This window comes from Dendropsophus ebraccatus, chromosome 12 (genome assembly GCF_027789765.1).
Source record: "Dendropsophus ebraccatus isolate aDenEbr1 chromosome 12, aDenEbr1.pat, whole genome shotgun sequence".
Lineage (NCBI taxonomy): Eukaryota > Metazoa > Chordata > Amphibia > Anura > Hylidae > Dendropsophus > Dendropsophus ebraccatus.
The window spans coordinates 74,475,066-74,501,279 of NC_091465.1; the positions used below are offsets into that span (position 1 = coordinate 74,475,066).

General features: G+C 43.9%; 2 protein-coding genes across 2 annotated transcripts in view; one reads left to right on the forward strand and one right to left on the reverse strand.

Annotated features, from left to right (window-relative positions):
* Positions 1–23,713, reverse strand: part of LOC138768758 (pregnancy-specific beta-1-glycoprotein 8-like) — a 31,051-nt gene extending 7,338 nt beyond the window's left edge. The window contains exons 1-5 of the mRNA XM_069946714.1: positions 23,416–23,713; positions 8,826–8,895; positions 5,738–5,891; positions 2,756–3,061; positions 772–1,053 (exon numbers count right to left, since the gene is read on the reverse strand). Coding sequence (XP_069802815.1) covers positions 772–1,053; positions 2,756–3,061; positions 5,738–5,789 — 640 coding nt within the window. The 5' untranslated portion in view covers positions 5,790–5,891; positions 8,826–8,895; positions 23,416–23,713. The remainder of the gene's footprint in view (positions 1–771; positions 1,054–2,755; positions 3,062–5,737; positions 5,892–8,825; positions 8,896–23,415) is intronic.
* LOC138769329 (uncharacterized) lies at positions 9,266–17,394 on the forward strand. Its single transcript, XM_069947728.1, has 6 exons — positions 9,266–9,346; positions 9,429–9,731; positions 11,262–11,366; positions 13,770–13,849; positions 14,659–14,700; positions 16,370–17,394. Exons 1-6 carry the CDS (start codon positions 9,295–9,297, stop codon positions 16,427–16,429), a joined length of 642 nt encoding a protein of 213 aa, XP_069803829.1. The 5' UTR covers positions 9,266–9,294; the 3' UTR covers positions 16,430–17,394.
* Positions 23,714–26,214: the final 2,501 nt, after the last annotated feature.

The following is a 26,214-nucleotide window of genomic DNA, read 5'->3' on the forward strand; positions in this document are numbered from 1 at the left end:
TCTTTAATTGTTCACCTCTAAGAAGAAAATTACCTTTTGTCACTATACAGGTCAAAAGAAAGAAGAATGGAACAAATGCCACCCACAACCTACTGGACTCCTAGCAGGCTTTTGGCCAGTGCCAGTGTCACATGACTTCCATGCCATAAACCTCACCACCTTACACCCTTCTATAAAGGCACTGTAGCATACAAAACTTTTCGTAAAACAAGTCTTTCCAAGTTGTCCAAGCCAACATGTGACATGCGTCCCACTTCATCCCACTTCATCAAAGTAAACATTTGGACTATGTTTCCCAAGTTTAACTCTTCTAGAGTATAGAGTAGTGCTAGAGGAGGGAAGTTAGGCATAGTTACCCCTAGAGACTCTCTTAACCTATATTCAAGCTACATGGATGATTACTACCTCTTCTCGTACTCCAAAAGGGAAAATCTATGTTCTACACGCTTCCTATGCCGTACAAATCACTGCATACTATTTACTGCCTGAACAAAGGACTGCCCCTGTAAAGTATTATTCAGCATTACCCACCTACACCCAGACACTACATAGCGCACACAGGAGTACCCCATGGTGGTAGACTATTCCACAAGCAAAGAGCCTATTGACAAAGGTTGTTGTAGTTGTAAGGTCCTTCAGGTCCGGCCAATACCCTCCAGTTACTGTGACACCTACATTCCAGAAACTCCCAGCTGGCCTAGCATAATGTCCCCAATCATTCTTCATGAGTATAAAACACATTTTGGGTTATAGTCGTCTCAATGTTCTTACCGTATACAGTCAGAGTCAGGGAGTTGCTGGTGTTGGAGCTGACAGGGTTCTGGATGGTGCAGGTGTAGGATCCACTGTCACTCTCAGATATTGGGGTGAAGTCCAGGTATTGCCCCCTGCAGGGTGGCTGAGAATCAGAGCAGATCATCTTTTGATCCTTGGAGAAAGTGTAAGTAGTCACTGACTGATTTCCGGCATCACACTGGAGGGTCACATTGGTGCCACTGATAAGGGGATTGTTGGTACCGGCAGAGTAGCGGAGAGTAGGGGCTGTGAGAGAAGCTAAAAAATAACAAAAATTATAGAACACAAAACGTTCCCTATTTGTTTAGCCATCTTTTCTTCTCGTCACTTCTATTTTATCAATCTTTTTTTTTTTTTTTCTTTACCCTAGTCACTGGCGGAACTACCGCCGTAGCAGCCGTAGCGGCCGCTACGGGGCCCCGCCGTATCGGGGGCCCGTAGCGCGGGCCCCCGGAGCTCACATAGCCTGTAGCACCCGGCGGCCGAGCAGGCCTCCCGGGTGCTACAGCTGTTTGGGGTCCAGGCAGTGGCCACGAAGGGGGGCCCGCGGGGCCCTCCCGATCAATCACGCTTGTGACCGCAAGCATTGTTTTGCTTGCGGTCACAAGAGTCGGGCTCCGTCTTATCCCCGGCAGCCGCGCATCCCAGAACTCCCTGCGCGCCTTGGGCCCTGACTTCCGGTTCCGGCGCGCAGGGAGCTCTGGGATGCGCGCGCTGCCGGGGATAAGACGCGACACCCCCGGCAGCCGCGCAGCAGCCGAGGACAGACCAGGAGAAGTGAGGATCGACGTGGGAACGTGTTGTCAGGTGAGTTAAGTTTTGTTTATTTATCAGCCTGCAGGGTGGGGGTGAAGGATGGGGGCATCTATGAAGGAGGGGGGCATCTATGAGGGTGGGGGGGAAAGAGGGGGGCATCTATGAGGGTGGGGGCATCTATGAGGGTGGGGGGAAGGAGGGGGCCATCTATGAGGGTGGGGGGGGAAAGAGGGGGCATCTATGAGGGTGGGGGAAGGAGGGGGGCATCTATGAGGGTAGGGGGAAAGAGGGGGCATCTATGAGGGTGGGGGGGAAGGAGGGGGGCATCTATGAGGGTGGGGGGGAAGGAGGGGGGCATCTATGAGGGTGGGGGGGAAGGAGGGGGGCATCTATGAGGGTGGGGGGGAAGGAGGGGGGCATCTATGAGGGTGGGGGGGAAGGAGGGGGGCATCTATGAGGGTGGGGAGAAGGAGGGGGGCATCTATGAGGGTAGGGGGAAAGAGGGGGCATCTATGAGGGTGGGGAGGAAGAGGGGGGCATCTATGAGGGAGGGGGGAAGGGGACCATCTATAAGGGAGGGGGAAGGGGGCCATCTATAAGGAGGGGGGAGAGGAGGCCATCTATAAGGGAGGGTGGGGGGAGAGGGGACCATCCATAAGGGAGGGTGGGGGGAAAGGGGGCCATCTATAAGGAGGGGGGAGAGGAGGGCAACATGGGGGGAGAGGGGCCATCTATTTGGGGGGCAACATAGGGGGAGAGGGAATACACAGAGGGGGGCATATATTATTAGGGGGTCACATAGAGTCAGGGCTACCCACTAAATGAGGGTGTAAAGGGGACAGTACAGATGTGCAGTGTGTATAGAGATAAGGATGGTGCCAGAGTGAGGAGTCTAATATGTCTGTCTGGCAGATTCTGTGGATTCGTGGCTCGGAGAAGTTCTCATAATGGCCCAGGACGGATGGAGAAGATGAAAAGGAAAGAACTCCGATCAGAGAAGACGTCCCCTGTGAGTCACTTAATATAACTGTACTGTAATTTATATGGTGTACAGAACCTGTGTAGAGCTGAGTGTGTTTATGGCGTAGTGGTCGATTGAGGGGGTTGGGGCCCCAATCAAAAGTTTGCTATGGGGCCCAGCCATTTCTAGTTACGCCCCTGACCCTAGTCATGTTACCATACAGATAGAAAAGGTATAACTTACCATACACCCTGAGCTGGTACTCTGTGCTCTTTATGCTATCAGGAGAACCTAGAACTTGTGTATTTAGTACATAATCCCCTTCATCGGCATAGGAGACATTGTCAATTCTCAGGGATCCATTGCGATAGACCTCACATCTTCCTGTGAGCTGGTGGTAACAATGGAAGGAAGGAGTAAAGTATTGTGCCACTAATGGACCATTGAAATTCCATTGTATTAATGAACTTGCCGGCAATTCATAATTTAGATTGAGTAAAACAGATCTTCCAAGGGTTGCAACCACATTGATAACAGCGGCCATATTACCTGCATGGAAAAAAATACAGGATAGTATGAACAATCTCCACAACTTTCAGCTGGGTTCACATCTACATTGAAGGCTCTGTTAGATGCCTTAGCCGTAGATTCCATCAAATAAGCCAGACATGCCGCACTACAAATGCCAGACACCATGTAGGAAACCCAGTGGATCCTATTAAAGCCACTTTGTACCCACAATCTGACCCCCCCAAACCACTTGTACCTTCGGATAGCTGCTTTTAATCCAAGATCTGTCCTGGGGTCCGTTCGGCAGGGGATGCAGTTATTGTCATAAAAACAATTTTTAAACCGGCAGCGCTGTCTCTAATGGCCGGGGCTTACATTTGTATATGCATTGGGCTGGCACCACCTCTCTGACCTTCCTCCCCACCCTCCTCATCATTAGGAATACTCCAGGCAGATTGCTTCCTAATTCCCACCTGTGGCAGCCCGGCACATGGGCTGGATCGTTAATACACCTGTGCAAAGCTCAAACAGCAGTAAATGTTTCTGGATCATTCCTAAAGATGAGGAGGGTTGGGAGGAGGGACGGAGAGGTGGTGCCAGCCTAATGCATATACAATGTAATCCCCGGCCGTTAGACACAGCGCTGCCGGAATAAAAGTTGTTTTTATGACAATAACTGCATCACCTGCCGAACGGACCCCAGGACAGATCTTGGATTAAAAGCAGCTATCCAATGGTACAAGTGGTTTGGGGAGGCAGATTGTGGGTACAGAGTCGCTTCAAAGTCAATGGCTCCATCAGTCACTGGTTATGTTTACCAGTTGAATGATCCACCAGCTCTATGTTTTTAGTGTTGCTTTTTTCCAATGAGGGACAGATAAAGCATACCTAAGGGTAATACCTCCAGCCTCTGCCCACCCCAATCTGATGTGGCACACAGCTCACTCTACCACGTGAAGGGCTGGGAAGGCAGGAGGACCACTCACCTCATGAAACAGGGTTGAAAATTTCACTCATTTCTACTCATAACCATGACTGTGTCAATTTTGTGTATTTTATAATTGGTCCTTTTAACAGAACAGTACAAATAGTTTTAGTATCACTTTGCAAGTGGGAGGACAGAACTGTAGCTGTAGTAGGCGGCACCTATATGAACAGCTTAGGCTCCATTCAGGACCTCGGTCACAGATTCTGTTCAGCAAAACCAAAAGACCCTGAACTGGACTATGTTTAAGTCTGATCTTTTGGCACTGGATTACCAGCGGCTGAAGAAGTTGGATGCAGCCCTAGGGAATCCTGGAAAACATGGATGCAGACTATGGTCTATGGTTGTATCCATGTTTTTCAGGCAACCTTGGGGCTGCATCCAACTTTTTCACCACCTGTATTCAAATGGTGAATGATCGGACTCGAGCTGCTCCAATTGTGCTCATCTCTAAACCTGATCCATCCAGAGATATCTTGTTGAATGTGTTGGGTTTCCATACTGTGCTCACTTACTACTTGCAGAACTTTCTTGTCCACTCAGATCCCACTAAATGAACAAAAATTTGTATTGCAGCCCCCTGAACAAGGCTCCCGCACAAGTCTGAACCTAGCCTTACATGTCTGCTTTAAATGACTAGTCATGTAGAGCCATGTGCAGGAGGAGTTTCAGCAACGCATGAATTCACCTGGGACTCCATTATATACAGACTGTGATAGTCATTTTTCTTCTATTTTGAAGTCAGGACTGGAATAGCTTACTGAGCATCCATTCCCAGTCCCACCCCATATCACCTTGATATTGCCTTATAAGTCGGAGTTCCAGCTCTGTCCCCATAGCATTCATCATCTCCACCATCAGAGCCCAGTAGAGATGAGCGAACCAGGTTTGGGTTTGAGTCCATCTGAACCCGAACGTTCGGCATTTGATTAGCTGGGGCTGCTGAACTTGGATAAAGCTCTAAGGTTGTCTGGAAAACATGGATACAGCCAATGACTATATCCATGTTTTCCACATAGCCTTAGGGCTTTATCCAAGATCAGCAGCCACCGCTAATCAAATGCCGAACGTTCAGGTTCGGATGGACTCGAGCATGCTCCAGGTGCGCTCATCTCTAGAGCCCAGCACCATAGAAATTTTCATAAAAACTGTAAAGCTGAGACTACACAGCAATTTTGGCAAGGACAGGGTTTGCCCTTGCACGCATCTAAGGTCAGTAAGTGGGGTCACGTTGCGATCCACAAGTGGCCGTGACAGAAATCCAGTCTTACAGGAAATCCATCTCATTTGCTGCCACTTTTGGATCCCAGTGCAACTCCATTTTAACTCCACCCTGACCCTGAGCCCCATATTGACCCCTCCGGCTACCACTCACTGTTGTATGTGGAACATCTTCTAAAAAAAAGTTACAAGTTTATTAAAGAAATGTATAACACAGAATATCCTTGAAGGAGTTAACAGATCCGTGTACATTGTTTGTAGCAGAGATCTGATGCAGTGACCTTGAGATACTGTATAAAAAAGGGAATGTGTCATTTATCATTTAAACAGTTCCTCTTTTTTTTCGCTTTACATTAAAAAAAAAACTGCATTAAAAACAGTGTGTGAATCTGGTCTTCATCACACAATATTATTATTATTATTATTATTTTTTTTACTTTTATGTGTAAGATTTACTTTTGTAGGTGGCAGACTGCTCAAATAGCTGTACATATTGCAGTATCCCTTACCTGACAGTGCCAGCAGCAGAATAAAGAGTACATAACATCTGTAATATTCCATTGCAGCAGGGTCCTGTGTGAGTCCGTGCTGCAGGGTCGGTCTCTGGCTTCTTCTTTTTGCTATAATTTACCCTTCCAGTTAGAGCATTTGTCCTTCAGGTCTCTTGGTTATCGGATGGTTGGTGACATGTGAAAAGGAGGTGTAGAAGATGAAGCTCATCCCCAGAAGATTTCAGAGTGTTGTTAGGCACACCTTGCTGGTGTGGTCTGCTGACAGCTAGCATACAGTCTGAAAGGTTCTTCCTGAACCCTTAGAGATTTATATGAACGTTAGAGAGTTATATGAACGTTAAGGCTATGTTCACACTACATAAAAGTGCGGCCGTTGGTGCCATTGGCAACAACGGCGGTACTTTGTGTGGTGTGGACATAGCCTTATATTCTGTGGGATCCCGGCCGGAGCGTATACGATCCTGTACGAGGCCGCGAATAACTGACATGTCAGTTTTCTGCGGCCGCAATTCAGTGAATTGCCGCCGCAGAAAGACCTGTCAGTTCACACAGTGAAGCGAGCGGCTCCGGCCTCTTGCTTCATTGTGAGCTGTGGAGAGTTCTGATGCGGGCGCGCGCTGATGCGCGAGCATCAGAGCCCTGCGGCCAAAAGATCCTCCAGCCGGTACTGCAGTACTAGCTGGGATGATCAGAGACCGGCCGGGTCACAGAACAGCGGGTCTCTTCATGTAATGTGAACATAGCCATAGCCTCGATGAACACCTTTTTCTTCCAAATCAGCTGGTTTCAGAAAATTATACAGATTTGTAATTTACTTTTATTTAAAACTCTTCAGTCTTTCAATACTTATTATCCACTGTATGTTCTGCAGGAAGTGGTGTATTTTTTAGTCTGACACAATGCTCTCTGCTGCCACCTCTGTCCATGTCAGAAACTGTCCAGAGCAGCAGCAAATCCCCATAGAAAACCTCTAAACCTTTCCTGCTCTTTAAAAACCAATAGAGAAACAACTGAACCTCTGACATATTATAATAATGATATGTAAATTTTATTGTTAAAATTACAAACAAATGACGAAATAACAAAATACATACACAATGAACCATGGCTGACAAAAAAATGTTAAAAACGGAAAACATACAATGAGGGGGCTGCTGCAGGTGGACACAAGTAAATAAATAAATAAGTAGTTAAATAAATAGTTAAATAAATAAATAAGTGAATAAATAAATGGTAGGCTAAAGTGCTGAATATAATACCAAGAGAACTATGCGTGGATAATATATATTGGATAGGCCAAAAAAGTGCAATAATTAATACATAAATCTCAATAAGTACAAAGGATTACTAGATATCCTACCATAAACAATAAGAGTCAGAATCAAGGTGTCCACCGGCGGCCCCCACCCCAACGCACGTTTCGGCGTAGCCTTTTTCAAGGGGTCTTTCCTGCTCTTTAGACTGGAAAGAATACACCATTTTCTGCAGAACATACAGCAGTTGATAGGTACTGGAATATGAGGTTTTTAAATAGTAATAAATTACAAATCTCTTGGCACTTTCTGGCTTTCAGCTGATCTTAAAGAATTTTTTTCGTGAACTACCCCTTTAAAATTTTTGTGCATTGCTTTTCTATGTGATTGTTAGGATTTCCCTAAAAAATGTCAGTGCAAATAAAATGACATTCACAGCACCTTACGCAGCAATAGTCATGGGCCTCAATATACAGTTGTAACTAGAGGTCAAAGTTCATTTAGAACAAAATATATTTCTTTATAATACATTTTGGGATATCTTGTTGAAGTAATTCTCTTCCTTTATCTCCACCCTTAGACCACTAAGAAGACTTTTTCCACTTCTCCTACTTCTTATCTGTGCAGGATTTCCAAATGAACATCTTAAAGGGGTACTCCAGTGAAAAGCTTTTTCCCAGTAATTGAAACACATTACAAAGTTATATAACTTTGTAATATGCTTCAATCACCCATCTGCCCCCCTTCCCTGTCTTTTCACCCCTCAATCCCCCACCAGGAAGTGAAATAGACTCATTCTTACCTAATGACTGTTGACCCCAGGCTGCTCTGTGGCAGCCATTTTGTGACAATGACATCATCAAGAGGGAGGCGGGTCTAAGCCCTGTAAAGTCAGCCTCCCTTTGTCAGATGACTCAGGTTGCTCAGCTCTGATTGGCTGAGCAAGGTGTAAGCCATCTAACAGTTTTACAAAGTCAGTTAGACGTCACACTAGTGCATCATGGGAAAGCCCAAACCAGGAAGCGAAGAGAAAATGAAGACACCAACTGGAGCTTCAGGGACCTGCAAATAGCGGGAAATTCAAACGGAGACAAACTCCAGAGGGATGGTAAGTGTGAAAACTATGTTTATGACTGATTGATTGTTTTTTTTTTATCGGCGCTGGAGTACCTCTTTAAGCTTCTCGCATTTGCAATGTCAATCTCATCTTTTCCCCACCCACAGTGACCCAAATGGGACAAATGCCCTCCTTTGTAACCCCAAAGTAAAAATGATAAGTAAGGTATGTGGGAGCAGTGGGTAGGTTGAGGTGGCTCCCCATTAAGTAAGCCATTCCCCTATAAGGTAGGTATGTTCCCCCAGTAGGTAGTTAGGTCCTGCTAATAAGAAGGTGGGCCTCCAGTATGAGAGTAAATTTTTACAGAAGGAAGGTGGGTCCCAACAGTAGGAAGGTACCTCTAGTGGACAGCTCCCCTACTACCCAGTAGGTAACAGTACTTACCTGTAGGTAGGTTTGTTACCTCATTAGGTAAGTCGACTCCTGAGCAGCGGGGTCTTCTTCTTCCCCTGCAGCGGTGACTGTCATGTGATGAAGTAAAGTTGTTACATGCACCTTGTAGTGGGTGGGCTACTGTACATACATTGATTCTCACTATAAGCATCGGGGTCATTGCCCTGTCACTAACAAAGCCTACTGTCACAGACTACAGTATGTCATGGTGATGGATGGTGTCAGGACCCAACGAGGCTGCTACCATTGGTGGACAGGATTACTGACCTTCATAGATTGGATTATTTCGGTAGATAATGGCAGATTTTAAAAAAAAACTTACCTGTTTAAAGAGGGAGGAGGAGGTGGTTTACTCCTTCCAGGTATATTGGCCCCTGGTCCTGCTTCCCTGTCTGTACAGACCATATAGAAAAGCAATGTGGGTATATAGGTAAAGAAATATACAGTAGATAAAATACAGCAGGTTACAAAGTGACGCTGATATTCCATAAGTCAGAACCCTGACAGTCATTGTTCTGCGGCCCCAGTGGTGATGCCAGTAGGGAAGTCACATGACTGTTTACAGAAGGGCAGTGTTTTTTTTTTTCCCTTATAACATGTGCTGCTATTTTTATATTGTTAACTCTCTGATAAATCTTGGAAATAAAGAACCATTCTCTATACCATATTCTGCTAAAGTCACCAGCAGAGGGTGTGCACCACCAGCGTTATATCCCAAGGAAGCTCATTATAATAAATGAACGTTTAAAAAGGGGAAGTCTGGATATTTCCAGTACATTGGAGACATTGAGATGGAGTATTTCCTCATACCCCCATACTGTGCTCTGTTATTACTGGGTTTAGGTAAGATGATAGTGGTCAGATATTATATAGGTGTATGAGATGTGTGTTACACTGACTGACTGTCCTTGTGTATTACATGCAGGTGATGTGGCCGCTCTTATCGTAGTGAATGGAATTCTGGGGAGATCTGTTATACTGAACTCTCAATATGAAATCCCAGCAAGTTCTTTTATACAATGGAATTATAATAGCTTGTTAGTTGCTCAGTACTATAATTCTTCATCTCTATGTACTGGTCAGCTCACAGGAAGATGTCAGGTCTATGGTAATGGATCCCTGAGAATCGACAACCTCTCCTATGCTGATCAAGGGGATTATACTCTGAATACACAAATTCTAGGTTCTTCTACGTTTAACTCTACAAACTACCAGCTGACCGTATACAGTAAGTTATACAGTAAGTTATACAGTAAGTTATAATATACAGTAAGTTATACAGTAAGTTATAACGTAAGTTATAAAGTAAGTTACACAGTAAGTTATACAGTATGTTATACAGTAAGTTATACAGTAAGTTATACAGTATGTTATACAGAAAGTTATACAGTAAGTTATACGGTATGTTATACAGTAAGTTATACAGTAAGTTATACAGTATGTTATACAGAAAGTTATACAGTAAGTTATACGGTATGTTATACAGTATGTTATACAGTAAGTTATACAGTAAGTTATACAGTATGTTATACAGTAAGTTATACAGTAAGTTATACAGTAAGTTATACCGTATGTTATACAGTAAGTTATACAGTAAGTTATACAGTATGTTATACAGTAAGTTATACAGTAAGTTATACAGTAAGTTATACCGTATGTTATACAGTAAGTTATACAGTAAGTTATACAGTATGTTATACAGTAAGTTATACAGTAAGTTATACAGTAAGTTATACAGTATGATCTCCATTGACTATGCATCAACTCTCAAGATCCATAGGGGGTCTGAGTCTGAATCTGGAAAATATGCCATTTAGTTGGAAGCAGAACCTTTTTCTTTAATGTTGATGTGTAAATTAATCAATAAATAATATAATCAATAATATTACTGCACATCAAAACAAATAATACCACAACTGAATACCTGGAAGCATATAAAGACCATGTTAACAGCCCACTGTCCTTTAATTCTTTCAAATTAACTGGGGTCAGAAAGTGCCAGAAATGTGTTATTTACTTCTATTTAAAAATCTCCAGTCTTCCAGTACTTATCAGCTGCTGTATGCCCTGCAGAAAGTGGTGTATTCTTTCCAGTCTGACACAGTGCTCTCTGCTGCCACCTCTGTCCTTGTCAGGAACTGTACAGAGTAGGAGAGGTTTTCTATGTGGATTTGCTGCTGCTTTGGACAGTTCTTGTCATGGACAGAAGTAGCAGCAGAGAGCACTGTGTCAGACTGGAAAGAATACACCACTTCCTGCAGGACATACAGCAGCTGATAAGTACTGGAAAAGCTTTTTAGATAGAAGTCAATTACAAAACTATATATAACTTTCTGAATATCAGTTGATTTGAAAGAAAAATCAACAGGCAGTCCCTATGTCTTCATCAGCTGACAAGTAAACGTTCATTCAGCCAACAGCTCTCACTTCTGATCCCTCCATACACATGATAGTTCTGCTCTGCCGAATGTTCAAGTGTTGTAATGAGGAGAGGAGGGGTAGGCAGCCGCCAGGGTCCTCTGGCAGAACCTTATCTCTCTGAGAACAGTAGAGTCAGCTAGTTGGAATTTAACATGCTCAACCTTTAATTTGTCAGGGATGAGTCGGAGGCTCCCATACGATCAGATATACATAATAATGAGGCCGTTCATTCATCCCATTACTAATTACTTCTATAATTATCTAACGTTAAAGATTCTTTATTTCCCTTTTACTGTAATAAAATCTGTGTTTGACTTTAATTCTCCTTATTTTCCAGTTAGTCGCGGTGGACTGAATGGTGGAGACATAGCTGGTATTGTAGTAGGAGTGCTCGCTGGTGTCACCATAATAGGAGTCATTGTGTTCTTAATATTAAAGAAAAGTAGGTACAGTGGTACCTTGGTTTAAGAGTAACTTGGTTTAAGAGTGTTTTGGTTTAAGAGCTCAGAGTTGTTAAAAATTGTGACTTGGTTTAAGAGCATTGCTTTGGTTTAAGAGCTCTCTGTACTGGGTGGGAGGGGGAGTGGGGGAGGGGCATGGTCTGCATAGTGGGGTCTACAGCAGTGTACTCTGACCCAGGGAATCTCCCTCACCTTCCTAATCATAGCAGATCCACTTCAGGCTGGGGCTTACATCAGGGGACAGGACTGTGGAGGTAATCTCTCCATAGCTGTAACCCCTCTCTCCCTGGACAGAAAGCGCTGCATGCATGTGCCCACATCTGCCCTGCTCATTGCTTCATGCTCCCTGCAGTCTCTGTCCGCCCTGGTGTTTTCCATCTTCTCCATTACTGTACAGTAACTTATAATATCACAGATTCTGCTGTTTTTGAATGTTTGTTTCATCTGTTTTACATGTTATTCAGGATAATAAATCATTATTTTTGGGGTGTGGAACCAATTGTCTGCATTTCAGTGATTTCTTATGGGAAAACTTGCTTTGGTTTAAGAGTGGATGTGGATTACAAGAACTAATTATGCTCGTAATCCAAGGCACCACTGTACCTCAATAGGACTTTGGGTCCACTCACTTCCTCACTGCAATAGTGGTAACCGTAAATGGGACGCTGAGTGCTCAGATAGGCATTTATGTTTCCAACATATCTATGTATCTATCTTCAAACTCAAATACAGACACTATGGGGGGCATTTATTAAGTCCGGCGTTTTTTACGCCGGACTTAAAGATGCCCCCGCAGCTCCGGCGCTACGGGGATTTATGTAGAGGCGGACTGCCTCTACATAAATCCCGTGCGCGCCGGTGCGCGCTGCCGAAAACCTACGCCAGCTGAGGACTGGAGTAGGTTTTCGCCGTACATTTGGGCGGAACGGATGGTAAATTGCGCGGACTCTGAATCCGCGCCCTCCGCGCCCTTCCGCCAGCTACACGCCCCCCTGGCATACTCGGCGGAAAGTGCCGATTTGCAAATATTTTATTCGCAAATCGGCCATTTGCGTATAAAAAAATACGCAAATCGGCACTTTCCGCCAAAAATCGCCGGATGATACATGTGGCCCTATGAGATTTATCAAACATGGGGTAAAGTGAAACTGGCTCAGTTGCCCCTAGCAACCAATCAGATTCCACCTTTCATTCCTCACAGACTCTTTGGAAAATGAAAGGTGGAATCTGATTGGTTGCTAGGGGCAACTGAGCCAGTTTCACTTTACACCATGTTTGATGAATCTCCCCCTATGGGCCCATTTATTATTCTCTTTGTGCCCCAAAGGACTGCAAGTTTGATACCCCTGGCCCAGTATGTATGGTCTGCTAGGAGGAAAAACAGGGATACTAAGTAGAGATATCTAGTAAAGTGGCCATTATGGACAATTTAATAAAAAATCTTTAACATTTTTTTTTTCTTTCAAATAAACTAAAGTAAGAAAGTTATATAGATTTGTAATTTACTTCTATTTAAAAATCTCCGGTCTTGCCATACTTATCAGCTGCCGCATGTCCTGCAGGAAATTTCTTTTCAGTCTGACACAGTGCTCTCTACTGCCATCTCTGTCCATGTCAGGAACTTTTCAGAGCAGAAAAGGTTTTCTATGAGGAGTTGCTGCTGCTTTGTGCAGTTACTGACATGGACAATGGTGATGAGCGAATAGTGAAATATTCGAATATTCGTACGAATATATCTCCCGAATGTTCGAATATTCGATCAAATATTTGATCCCATTAAAGTCAATGGGATGAAGTATTCGATTATTGAAAAACATCTATTCGACCACTTAGAAGTAAAAACCGGAAGCTGGGGGATTTGAACGCTTATCGAATATTTATCGAATATTCGGCGAACTATTCGATAGATCGAATACCTTACTATTCGATTGAGTATCTATTCAATCGAACACTATTCGCTCATCACTAATGGACAAAGGTGGCAGCAGAGAGCACTGTGTCAGACTGGAAAGAATACACCACTTCCTGCAGGACATACGGCAGCTGATAAGTATGGCAAGACTGTCGATTTTTTAATAGAAGTAAATTAGCAAATCTATATGACTTTCTGAAACCAGTTGATTTGAAAGAAAAAGATTTTTGCTGGAGTACCCCTTTAGTCCCTCTGTTATCACATTGCACTAGCACACTAGAGGAATAGCAAAGTGGTAGCTGTGAGCAGTGATGCATCTAGATCTGTATACATTGCCATACATTACAGTACATTCGCCAGGTAAAGATATAGGAGGTTTCCACAGATCCTGTACTGTATGCTTTGCTGATCTAACTACTAAAATGTTAACTTGTTGGATATGTTTATTTTATACCTTTCAACTTTCCTACAGAAAATCCCCCAGGAACTGGTTGCGATATTCCACACTCTGCACAAGCAAACATTTATGAGATTAGACTCCCAGGAGTGCAGGTAAGAGGTAAGGGGAGAGTGGACCGAGAATAGCGTCTCATATAACAGCCGTAATATCCGGCTGGGGTTAGAGTAACCAACAAGACAATCCTGCCACAAGTTATTTCATACTGTGCTTAAAGTGTATATGTCATTAGAAGAAAAGTAACATGTCACATAGACATGTTGAAAGGCCTCCCCTAAAAGTAAGACCTAGCAAAGTTTTGTTTGGAAGCATGCTCGCCAAACAGAACACCAGGCCATGCAGCTGATTCTTTTTAGCCCACCGCCGTTGACCCCTACCTTCACTGTCCACTGCAGAGCAGCTGCATGCAGGACATGAAGACCAATACCTGGCACCAAGCCGTGGCCGTCACTTGTAAATGAGCAGGCAAGGCATCAAGAGGCCTGTCGCCTGCCGCCATTCCCTGTTGTCCCCTACCACCAGATGTAGAGCTGCACTCAGTCTGCCATTATCCCATCGCCTCCAGCCATATTATACTCTGTCTCTGCTGTGCTGTACAAGTGTGCTGTAGTGACCTCCCCCTGGTGGCTGGAAGCCGCCATACTGTAGACTGTCCCTGCTGTGCTGTACAAGTGTGTTGTGGTGAGCTCCCCCATGTAATCTCTGTCTCTGCTGTGCATGTGACATGGAAAACAATTAACAATTAATCTAAGACATTGACTTATTTTGGGGTAAACACTGTATGCTAGTATCGGTGACTTTCCTTGTCATAGCCATATCGAAATTTATAATAGATGTTGACTCCTAAGGACGTAAAATGAACAACAGAGCAAAGAAAAGTTTTCCCTTTTTTTTTTTTTGACAGGTTGATACAGCACCAACTGTAAAGGAAGAATCCCATTACCAGGTCAGCTATGTTATCATCTGGTCTCTTACACATCTACAATATAGGTCACAAACAATATGAAGGAGATTCTCTCATGACTAGCATTATACATACCGATCTTCAGCTAATCTGTGAGGCAGTGAGGACTGCAAAAACACCACGGATGTGTGCAGAAGGCCTTGGGGGTGGCCACACAGTCCTGGCTTGCAAACCACTTCCAGCTGTATACAGGGCACAGAGGAAGCCAAGGCCAATACGCTGCACTTCATTGCACATGTGTCAGATGGCATTGGAGCTGCATGACTACCCCTGAGACTGGGACCGTCCACATGACTATTTGTGGACAGTGACTGGTACTTAATAGTATACTTTAAAGTGATTCTGTACCCACAATCTGACCCCCCCAAACCACTTGTACCTTCGGATAGCTGCTTTTACTCCAAGACCTGTCCTGGGGTCCGTGCGGCAGGTGATGCAGTTATTGCCCTAAAAACAACTTTTAAACTTGCAGCCCTGTGACCTACGGGAGTGGCCTAGATTGTGTATGCATTAGGCTGGCACACCCTCTCCATCCCTCCTCCCCGCCTTCCTCATCATTAGGAATTCCCCAGGCAGATTGTCTACTATTCCTCAGCTGTGTCAGCACGGCACATGGGCTGGCTCGTTAAGGCACCTGTGCAATGTTCAGACAGGAGAAAATATTCTAGGGGCATTCCTAATGATGAAGAAGGTGGGAAGGAGGGACAGAGAGGGCGTGCCAGCGTAATGCATACACAATCTAGGCCACAGCCGTTTGGCACAGGGCTGCAAGTTTAAAAGTTGTTTTTTAGGACAATTACTGCATCACCTGCCGAACGGACCCCAGGACAGATCTTGGAGTAAAAGCAGCTATCCGAAGGTACAAGTGGTTTGGTAGGGACAGAGTCACTTTAGGTATTAGTAGTATAACTAGAGATTAGAGAACCGACAAAAGAGATTCATTACAAACTTTCCCAAAAAATTGGTTCGGTACCAAACTAAATTGGTTCCAGTATGGCAGACGCACAATTTAATATACACAAAAAATTTTATAATCTTTCCAAGCTCCCTGCTGATTTCAGCTCGCTCAGCCAATCACTAACTGAGATGGGATACTGCTACGACCAGTGATTGGCCGAGCAGACGAAAGTGACAGCCCACTCAGCCAATCACTACAGCGCTGTCTCAGTCAGTAATTGGCTGAGCGGGCTGTCACTACCGAGACTGACTGAGGTGGCATGGGGCCATGGCCAGTGATTGGCTGAGCGTGGCTGTCACTCCTGTCTCAGTCAGGAAGAGAAGGCAGCTGTGATCAGCGGGGAAGACACCAGGGAACCAGGACAGGTAAGTATTGATAAGTGAACAGGCTAAACCGCACTAAAACAGCTGAACACCTGCAATCCTTTAGCAGTTTTAGTTCATTTAAGGTTCAGTTCGGACAAACCCAAACATTTCTTCAAAGTTTGGCAAAAACTGCTGAACCGAACTTGTAAAAGTTCTCTCATCTCTTTTTATAAACCATTACATTGAAAGTGAAGTAGCTGAAAAATAGAAAACACCTGGCTCATTGTAAAGATTACTGAAACAGTTTGATTAAAAAAAAAAAAAAAACGCATACATTATAACCCATCTGATTCACTTATCTCTACTGTTTCTCTTTGTCGCTCAACAGCACCTAAAACATCCTGACCTGTCAGTGTACCAAACCATGAGGCCAGTACCTGCAAAATAACTTGTTTGTTCTCTGAGGTACTTTTCTGTATAACACCAATTCTTGTATAATTGATTGTGTATTGTCATGTCATTATTGTTCCCTAGGGGAAATCAGTGCAATAACTAATCATCACTATACAAAAATTTTCATTTACATTTTTTTAATGTTTCATATTTATTATTCAGTTTGTACTAATTAGGGGGGGATTTTTTTTTTTACATTCACTTTCATGTAACCCTGATGGAGAATATTGTACAGTGTATGCTCCTCTTGCTTCTGCATGCCTCTAAAACCTGGAGAGGAAACAAATAATTGGCTGACCAGTGACCTGATGAAGGGGATTGTGCTGGATAGAGGAGAACTTGATGACCAAGAGAGGGAAAGACTTTGTGTCCACTGCCTGCAAGCCCACCAGCTCACTGTGAGAGGATATAATCCTGGAGCAGCATTAGATCCACAGATCAACCTGATCTCAAGAGTTGCCCACAGCACCCTCAGTCCGCCTCAGAAGAGGATCCTGCCTCCCACCCTATTTGTATCCTTGCACCTGAAATCTGCAACCCGGGCTGAATTTGTTGCTTAATAGTAGCAAGCAGTGAGTAGTAATTGCTAGGACTTGCTATTCTGCTGTTGAGACAGTGTGAGTTTGCTGTTTTTATAACATTAAAGTGTACAACCGAAACCTTAAAGTAAAACAAATAGGCCCCAATGATTGTACTGTTTATTGCATCACTGTAGCATTGTAAATTGTGTACTCTCTGTAGTTAGGAGGGGTGTGTTAGCTGTCACCTGAGGAATAAGGTGTGTTTGGCAGAAACTTTCCTTTTTATACAAGAGAGGTCATTTGTAAATTGTTCAATGACAAGACCTGCCATACAGCCTTATTCTTTTCTACTGGATTACAAGTTTATTTTTATGTTGTATTATGTTGGACTATTTTATATTATTATCATTTATACTTTACCATTTTACCTCCCAAATAAAAAAAATGCTAAGTTATTTTATTCCTATTTCTTGTAAGTGAGCTGAATGTAAGTGGGGGTTTCCCAAGTTGACCCCTGGCAGAGGAGGAAGACCCTCCTCCAGCATTCACACAGAGAAGATCCATCTTGAAGCATTTTATCATAGTACAGTTTAATCACTGCAGGAGCATACCTAGTCATAGTCTCAGCTCCTGTTTTTATAAACACAAGAAATCTAAAAAGAAATAAAGTTTTGCTCTCCAACTATGGTGGGAAGTGTCTGGAAGGTGTCTACCTGGCTGCTTCCCTCCTAGCTTGGCTTGATTGACTTCCTATATATTTATAAAGAAAACCTGTCAATCACACTAGGCTGGGCCGGAAGGATCTGGGGAGACCTCCTCCAAGACATTTCCACATTACCTTGGCTCAGTTGTAAACATTTTTTTCTCTCAAATTCTGCAGCAGTAACTAGCAACCCTGTCGATATTTTATGCTGACAGAAGTTCAAGCATACTTTTCCCGACAGACTCTCAAGTTTACATGCAAGTTTTTATTATATATATACACAAATATATATATACTGTATATATATATATATATATATATATATATATATATATATATATATAGGCAGATCCTCTTTACTAGAACACTCGAAAAAAAATTCTGCAGTATTATTATCACAGGGATGATTACAATACAAATACATATAGAGCTTGTCTAGAAAACTTTTCCATAGCAGTCCATGAGTCCCAATCTGTTTCCTATGTCCATGTAGCTACTGTAAAGCACATCTCTAAATGCTGTTAAAGAGGATGTACCACAGCGCTGTCACAGGAAAGCCGGTGCCGCGGTCCATTTTTTGAACCACGGCCCGGTTCCCATGTACGGCGCCATTCTATTCACCAGAACCGTCCACTGTGGCCTGCCCCCAGTGGGAGGGGATTACCTCCCCTGTATGACGCAGCTCCATTCATTCTAAGGGAGCCGCATCATACAGGGGAGGGAATTCCCTCCCATTGGGGGCGGCCCGGCCCGCCTTTAGTGCTTGAGCACCGGCCGGTTCCGTACACGGAAACCGGGCCGCGGTTCGAAAAACGTGACGGTGCCGTTCGATCCATAGGTCAGATTACCACCAGGTACATCCTCTTTAAAGCAGGGCAGAAGCTCAGACAATATGGCCACCCCAAAATGAAATAAAAATATTTACAATCAGAAAATAGAAATAGATTAGGAAAAAAAAATTCAGTTTCTGCTTCTAATCACTTTAAAGGAATCTTGGTGACTTATTCCCTTTAAGCAACACTCACTCACAGGTTACAGATATGGCGTCCTTTCTTAGTGACCTAGTGTGTTTCTCCTCATTGAGCTTATCTGTTTCTGCTTAGAAAGTCCCATAACTTTTTGATAACTCTGTTCTACATTTACCCTTTAAGGACGCAGACAATTTTCGTTTTTGCATTTCCTTCTAAGAGTTATAACTATTTCTTTTTAGAGCCATATGAGGGTTTTTATTGATGCAGCACCACTTATACTTTTTAATGGTGACCTGCTTTAATCTGTGGTTGACTGAGTGGGCTTTTCCTATGTGTCTAGGGGGGAATCGGTGGTAGATGACTACAGGTTCTGAACACACAGGCTCCATGTACAGGTCATGGATACAAGATTGTACCTCATGGACTGGCTTGCAATAAAGGCTTGGGACCCTTTGCGGATTTCCATATACAGTAAGATCTGTCAGTGACTTTGTCTGACAGCTAATTCTAAAGACGCTGCCTTCCTATGATCCAACATCTCACTTATCTAATAAAAAAAAACTAGCCAAATGCAGTACTAAAGACATATGGAACAATATGAATATGCATAGTGGGCGGCACAGAGCAATCCCTCGGTCTGCCCGGGGCAACCCCCTCCCGTGCTGCCTAGCCCGTCCCCCTCCCGTGCTGCCTAGCCCGTCCCCTCCCGTGCCGCTATCCGAAGCAACCCCTCCCGTGCTGCCTAGCCGGCCCCCTCCCATGCCGTTCAGCTGACAGGCTCCGGGCGGGCCGAGGGGTTGCTCTGTGCCGCCCACTATGCATATTCATATGTGCATAATGAGCGGCAATGGAGGGGGCGGCACGGGGGGAGGCGGACTGGGTGGGACACGCTGGTGCTTGGCGTTTAGGATGACGCCTCAAATGCTCCTAAACCTCTCATTAGCATAGGGGCAATTAAGAGCTATCGTTTGAATGCGGGGCAGAAGAGAAGATTTAGTAGCAGCCCTGCTCTTCTCAGGTAATGATCTACTGAGGCATATCAGCAGGTTCATACGGCTGAACCTGCTGATAGTGCCGCTTTAAAGGTTCAAAGGTCATTGATTTAGTCATCACAGTGGCTGAAGTGGTTCTTTCATCCTGGCACCAGGATGGGAGCTACACAAACAACCTCCCCAACCACTCTGTGATATGTCTGGTATATCCATGGAGTCCAGCAGACACCAGGTCGATGGAAAAAATCACAGTCAGTTCATTGGCTAGTACAGTGGTCAGGCCCAGTACATGGTGTTACGTGATATTGGGGTGCTGAATTAGTTGTGGATTTCATTTGAGTAAGAGAATCCTGGGTCTAGCTACCTTGAGGTTGAGCATCCACCAGAGCTATAAGCCATACAGTGGCGTTCTTCAACATATCTTTCACTTGCACTGATTTACAGTAAGTACGGGCAAGTGACAGTAGCCTTAGGGTACTATTACACGGAACGATAATCGGTCGAATCGGCCAATTTGGCCGATTATCGCTCCGTGTAATAAACACTACAATAAGCCGATGACAACGATCACCGGCTGATCGTTGATATAGGTTTGGACCTATATTCGTCGGGCGCCGATCGCGCACCACTACGTGTATTTAACGATTATCGGGCCGTGTTATAGTTCCAGCAAACGAGCGACGATCTAGCAGATCGCTGCTTGTTTACAGGTATTATCGGGCTCCCATCGGCCCGTGTAATACCACCCTAAGGCTGGGTTTACACTTCTGTATTGTGCAAATACTGTAATTCACATGCCAGGGTTTTGTGATGTTTTTTTTGTTTGTTTGTTTTGTTGTTGTTTTTTATGGCCATCATAACAAAAACAGAAACCATGTCATTTGAATCAACCATAAGGATATGTTCACATGGATCAAAAGCGAGGGAAGTCCACCTGCCTGCTTGTCACACACTGGGGGACATGTATCATGTGGCGTATATAATATTTTATCCGCAAATCGGCCATTTCTGCTAATAAAATATTCGCAAATCGGCTCTTTCCGGCGGGTACGCCAGGGGGGGTGGGGAGGGGGGGTGGAGGGGGCAGAACGGGGGGCGCGGACTCATAGTCCGCGCGATTCAGCATTTTCTTTCACTTAAAGATACGCCGAAAACCTACTCCAGCCCTCAGCTGGCGTAGGTTTTCGGCTGTGCGCACCAGAGCACCACACCAGGCAGTCCGCCTCTACATAAATCTCAGTAGCGCCGGAGATGCGGGGACATTTTGTAAGTCCGGCATAAAAAACGTCAGACTTAATAAATGTCCCCCACTGTCTCTATGGGAGTGTAAACATATTACCTCGGACTTTATTCATCCATGGAACAAAGCACCACTGTCGGCATGCAGAGCTTTGTTCCCAGGATGAGTGTAAGTGGTGGAGAAGAGAGTGTAAGAAAAGAAAGGAGAATAGAGATAGGTGGAGAAAAGAAAAGAGCTTTTATTGGTGTGCAGATAGCAAACAACCAATAATCCCTTGTTCACTACAGCTGTGCAATATACAAGTGCGTATACAAATAATGGCGATATCTAGTGGTAAAACTTGGGAATGACTTCATTACCACTTCACTTGAAGTACAAGCTTTTATGAGGGGTGTACACACCAGTAACACCCGTGGTGTGACACCACACTGACACTTCACTGTGCTTATATCTAAAAAATACGAAATACAGTAACTGCAACCTAAACATGCTGATTTAATGATATAATCCTTAAAGGGGTTATTTAGCTTTAGAAAAACATGGCCACTTTCTTCCAGAGACAGTCTCCTGTTTGGGTGCAGGTTTTGCTACTCAGTTCCATTGAAGTGAATGGAGCCTCATTGCAAACCACACCGGACCTGGAGACATATGAGGTATAAACCACATTTAGAGAGTTGCTGGTGCTGTTGCTGACAGGGTTCTGGATGGTGCAGGTGTAAGATCCACTGTCACTCTCAGATATTGGTGTGAAGTCCAGGAATGATCCCCTGCAGGTCACATGGGGTTCAGAACAGATAGTCTTCTTATCACGGTAAAAAGTAGAAGTAGTCACAGCCTGATTCCCAGCATCACACTTAAAGGTCACATAGGTGCCATTAATAAGAGGAGTCCTGGTAACACTGGAGCGGAGTACAGGGGCAGTGAGATTAGCTTGAACAGAACAAGAATAAATTGTGGTAAATTTTGTAGTTTATGTTTTTTGCTATAAAAGCACAGTAAAATTTATAACAACAATATATATTTGAACAGTTTGATATAGACTTTTAAGACATTCACACAAAAACATATATAGGAATGATTGATTGATTGATTGATTGATTGATGGCTTATTTATTATAAATGGAACTAATGCTGGGTTTACACAGACAGATTTATCTGACAGATTTTGGAAGCCAAAGCCAGGAATGGATTTGAAAAGAGGATAGATCCCAGTCTTTCCATTATGACCTGATCCCTGTTTATAGTCTGTTCCTGGTTTTGGCTTCAAAGATCTGTCAGATAAATCTGTCTGTGTAAACGCACCATAAGGACGATTTACAAATAAATAAATAAATAAATAATAATAATAAATACAGAAGTGTAGAAATGGAGCCGCACGCTCCATTGTGTGAACTGACATGTTCTGTGCGGCCTCTATTCAATCAATAGCGGCCGCAGAAAACGGACATGTCAGTTCTTCATGCGGCCGGTTGGAATCCCGGCCGGAGCATATGCTGTGTGTATAGGCGCCAACTGGGATTCCATTCAGTCAATTACAACGAATGTTTTCCATAAATCACGGCCGTTGTTGCAAACTGCAACAACGGCCGTGATTTATGTAAAACATACATTGTATGAACATGGCCTAATGTAACTAATTTCACTCCCTATAGGTGCATCACCAGACTAGGATTAACAGTTACAATGGTGTCATCTAGCGGTCATAATTTTAATTACATGTGTGCCCCTATATAGTCTCTGTTTTTATACGGACACAATAAAAGTTAGGATTAACATTGGGAAGTTAAATAAGGGTTTTCAGTAGGCATTCGACCCTTTGTGGGTAAAATTATTCTGAGTTTGAATATACCCCACCCTTACTGCTGTAAATCATACTGGAGGGCTTTTACTTAAGTGAGTATTTACTGATATGTCAAACTTAAAGCGACTTAAAGCGACTCTGTACCCACAATCTGCCCCCCCCCCCCAATCACTTGTATTGTCAGATAGCTACTTTTAATCCAAGATCTGTCCTGGGGTCCATTCGGCAGGTGATGCAGTTATTGTCTTAAAAAACTACTTTTAAACTTGCAGCCCTGTGTCAAATTGGCGTGACCTAAAGTACCCCTGACCTAGGCCTGCACCACCTCTCTGTCCCACCTCCCTGCCCTCTTCGCCATTACTAACAACTCAGGCAGGATTTTTCCTATTCATCAGCTGTCTGAACACTGCACATGCTCCTTAACAATCCAGCACATGTGTAGTGTTCAGGCAAGTGATGAATAGGAGAAATTCCTAATGATGAAAAGGGTGGGGAGGAGGATGGAGAAGCGGTGCAGGCCTAGGGCACAGATACTCTAGGCCACGCCAATTTGACACAGGGCTGCAAGTTTAAAAGGTGTTTTTTAGGACAATAACTGCATCACCTGGCGAACGGACCCCAGGACAGATCTTGGATTAAAAGCAGCTATGCGGAAAAAATTGTAGTAGATTGTATAATATGACATGACTTAGTGCAGTTAAGTTACCATATATATGGCTTCTTGTTAAGAAAGTAAAAAAGAGTATAACTTACCATATACTCTAAGCTGGTACTCTGTGCTCTCTGTGGTAGAAGGAGAACCTAGAATTTGTGTGTTCAGGACCCAAGTCCCTGCATCAGTAGAGGAGACATAGTTGATTCTCAGGGATCCGTTAGGGTAGACCTCACATCTTCCTGTGAGCTGATGAAAACATTGAGATGAAGAAGCTAAGTGTTGGGCCACTAACGCACCTCTGCAATTCCATTGTATTAAAGAATTTACTGATACTTGATAATTCGCAGTGAAAAAAACAGATCCCCCAAGAGATCCGTTTATAAGAAAAGCGGCCACATCACCTGCATGCAGTGTCGGACTGGGGTACCTTGGCCCACCAGGGAAATTGATTCTTGGGGCCCACCCAACATATAAAGACATAATCAGCGCCAAACCTTTCACGTTAGTACAGCGACTTTGCATAGAGCTGTGTATGTGAGCAGCAAATGCTAGTGCACTGTCAGTCACTTATACAGTTGTTACTGATTTATGCAGTTGTGGTAAAACTGCACCATTTAGGTAGAAACTTTAATGAAATTCCAACAATATTGCTGTAAAAACACATAAAAAATGTCATGTGTGAACACAGCCTCAGAAGATGAAGGAAAAAAAGACCATCTAGTCTGCTCCTCTATTACAATCTCCAGCAGAGGAGACCCATGACGGTTTTGCCTCACCACAAGGTGTTGGGCTAGAATAAGACTTTAAAGGACCATCATGAAAGGCATATCAGTGGTCATTAAAGCGTTAAAGAGGTACTCTGGTAAAAAAATATATATATTTTTTAAATCTGATGTCAGAAGTTACAGATTAGTAAATTACTTCTAATTGAAAATCTTCAGTCTTCCAGTACTTATCAGCTGCTGTATGTCCTGCAGGAAGTGGTGTATTCTCTCCAGTCTGACACAGTGCTCTCTGCTGCCACCTCTGTCCATGTCAGGAACTGTCCAGAGCAGCAGCAAATCCCCATAGAAAACCTCTCCTGCTTTGGACAGTTCCTGACATGGAGAGAGGTGGCAGCAGAGAGTACTGTGTCAGACTCAAAAGAATACACCACTTCCTGCAGGACATACAGCAGTTGAAAAGTACTGGAAGACTGGAGATTTTTAATTAGAAGTAATAAACAAATTCGTATAACTTCCTCACACCAGTTAGTTTGAAAAAATATTTTTCACTGGAGTACCCCTTTAAGGTCAATACAAAATGTCAGACAGACGTGATTAAAAGTTTAATCTGTCTCAGGGTTGAGACACCCAACAATGTCCAGAATGTCACTCAGTCCATCACAATGCAAGTGAGGGGCTGAGCACTCATTAAAGGAGATGGGTTCCATTATAGTTTATGGGCCCGTCATGTGTAACATGACTGATGGAGTGATGATCTAGCCACCACAGGAGGTCCCAGCACTGACACTGACTGATCAAAACATTTTACATGTCTGCATGATGTCAAAAGTTTTTATAATTGCAGTGGAAAGAAAGCGGTAAGCATGGTGTCACACAGCTAGGTTCACACAGTAGTTTGGTCATTTTTTTGTAACCAAAACCGGGAGTGGATTTGAAGCACAGAAAGGCTCTGTTCACACACTGTTAAAATTTAAAATAACGCCAATTATTTGCCATTAAATGGCGGCCATCCACTAAATTTCTACAGTGTGGGAACAGAGCCTTTCTGTGTTTTCAATTTACTCCTGGTTTTGGTTGCAAAATACTGGGCAAAATACTGAGCAAAAATACTGTGTGTGAACCTAGATTTAGGCTGGGTTCACACCAGATATAACACCGGCCGGTGTTACTGGAGATCATCCCGGATAGTACTGCAGTACTGGCCGGATGATCTTCATTTCTGCTGAATTCGGATGCAGGTGCACCAGTGTGCACCTGCATCCGAATTTACCACTGCACACAATGGAGCGTGTGGCTGGAGCTGCACGCTCCATTGTGTGAACTGCCATGTCTGTACGGCCGCTATTAGTGGCCGCAGAAAAATGCCATGACAGTTTTTTGTGCGGCTGCAGCGTATACTATGTTTATACGCGCCGTCTGGGATTCCATTCATTACAATACAACGTATGTTTTGCATAAATCGCGGCTGTTATTGCAAATTGCAACAACAGCTAAGATTTATGCAAAACATATGTTGTGTGAACATGGCTTTAAGATGTAATCTGCCATTTTATACTAGTAGAAGAGAGAGAACACCATGCGGCGCACATAGCTTATTACTGCACAACAAATGTGTGTAAGTGGCTAAACTTGCTGCTTACCTTGGGCGGTCATGCTACAAGCCCAAGACCGCCAGTCACTTTAGCGGTGGTTTGTACACCTTGATGCCGCTTGCAGCCCTTTCAACAGAACCAGGAGACTTGGTACAATAATTCAGCAGCGAAGATAGCACCAAAGTAGTCAAAAATCTTGTGACTTTATTACCTCCCTCTTGTGCAATGTTTTGCCTTACTCAGAGCTAAAACGAAACATCGCGCTAGAGGGTGTGAATAAAATCACAAGAATTTTTACTACTTTAGTGCTGCCTCTGCTGTTGCTCCGGAGGGGTGCAGTCTGGTGAGGGGGGCATAATCCTCCCTATCACTGATACTACTGCTGCTCCGGAGGGGGTGCAGTCTGGTGAGGGGGTATTATCCTACCTATCACTGATACTACTGCTCCGGAGGGGGTGCAGTCTGGTGAGGGGGGGCATAATCCTACCTATCACTGATACTACTGCTCCGGAGGGGGTGCAGTCTGGTGAGGGGGTATTATCCTACCTATCACTGATACTACTGCTGCTCCGGAGGGGGT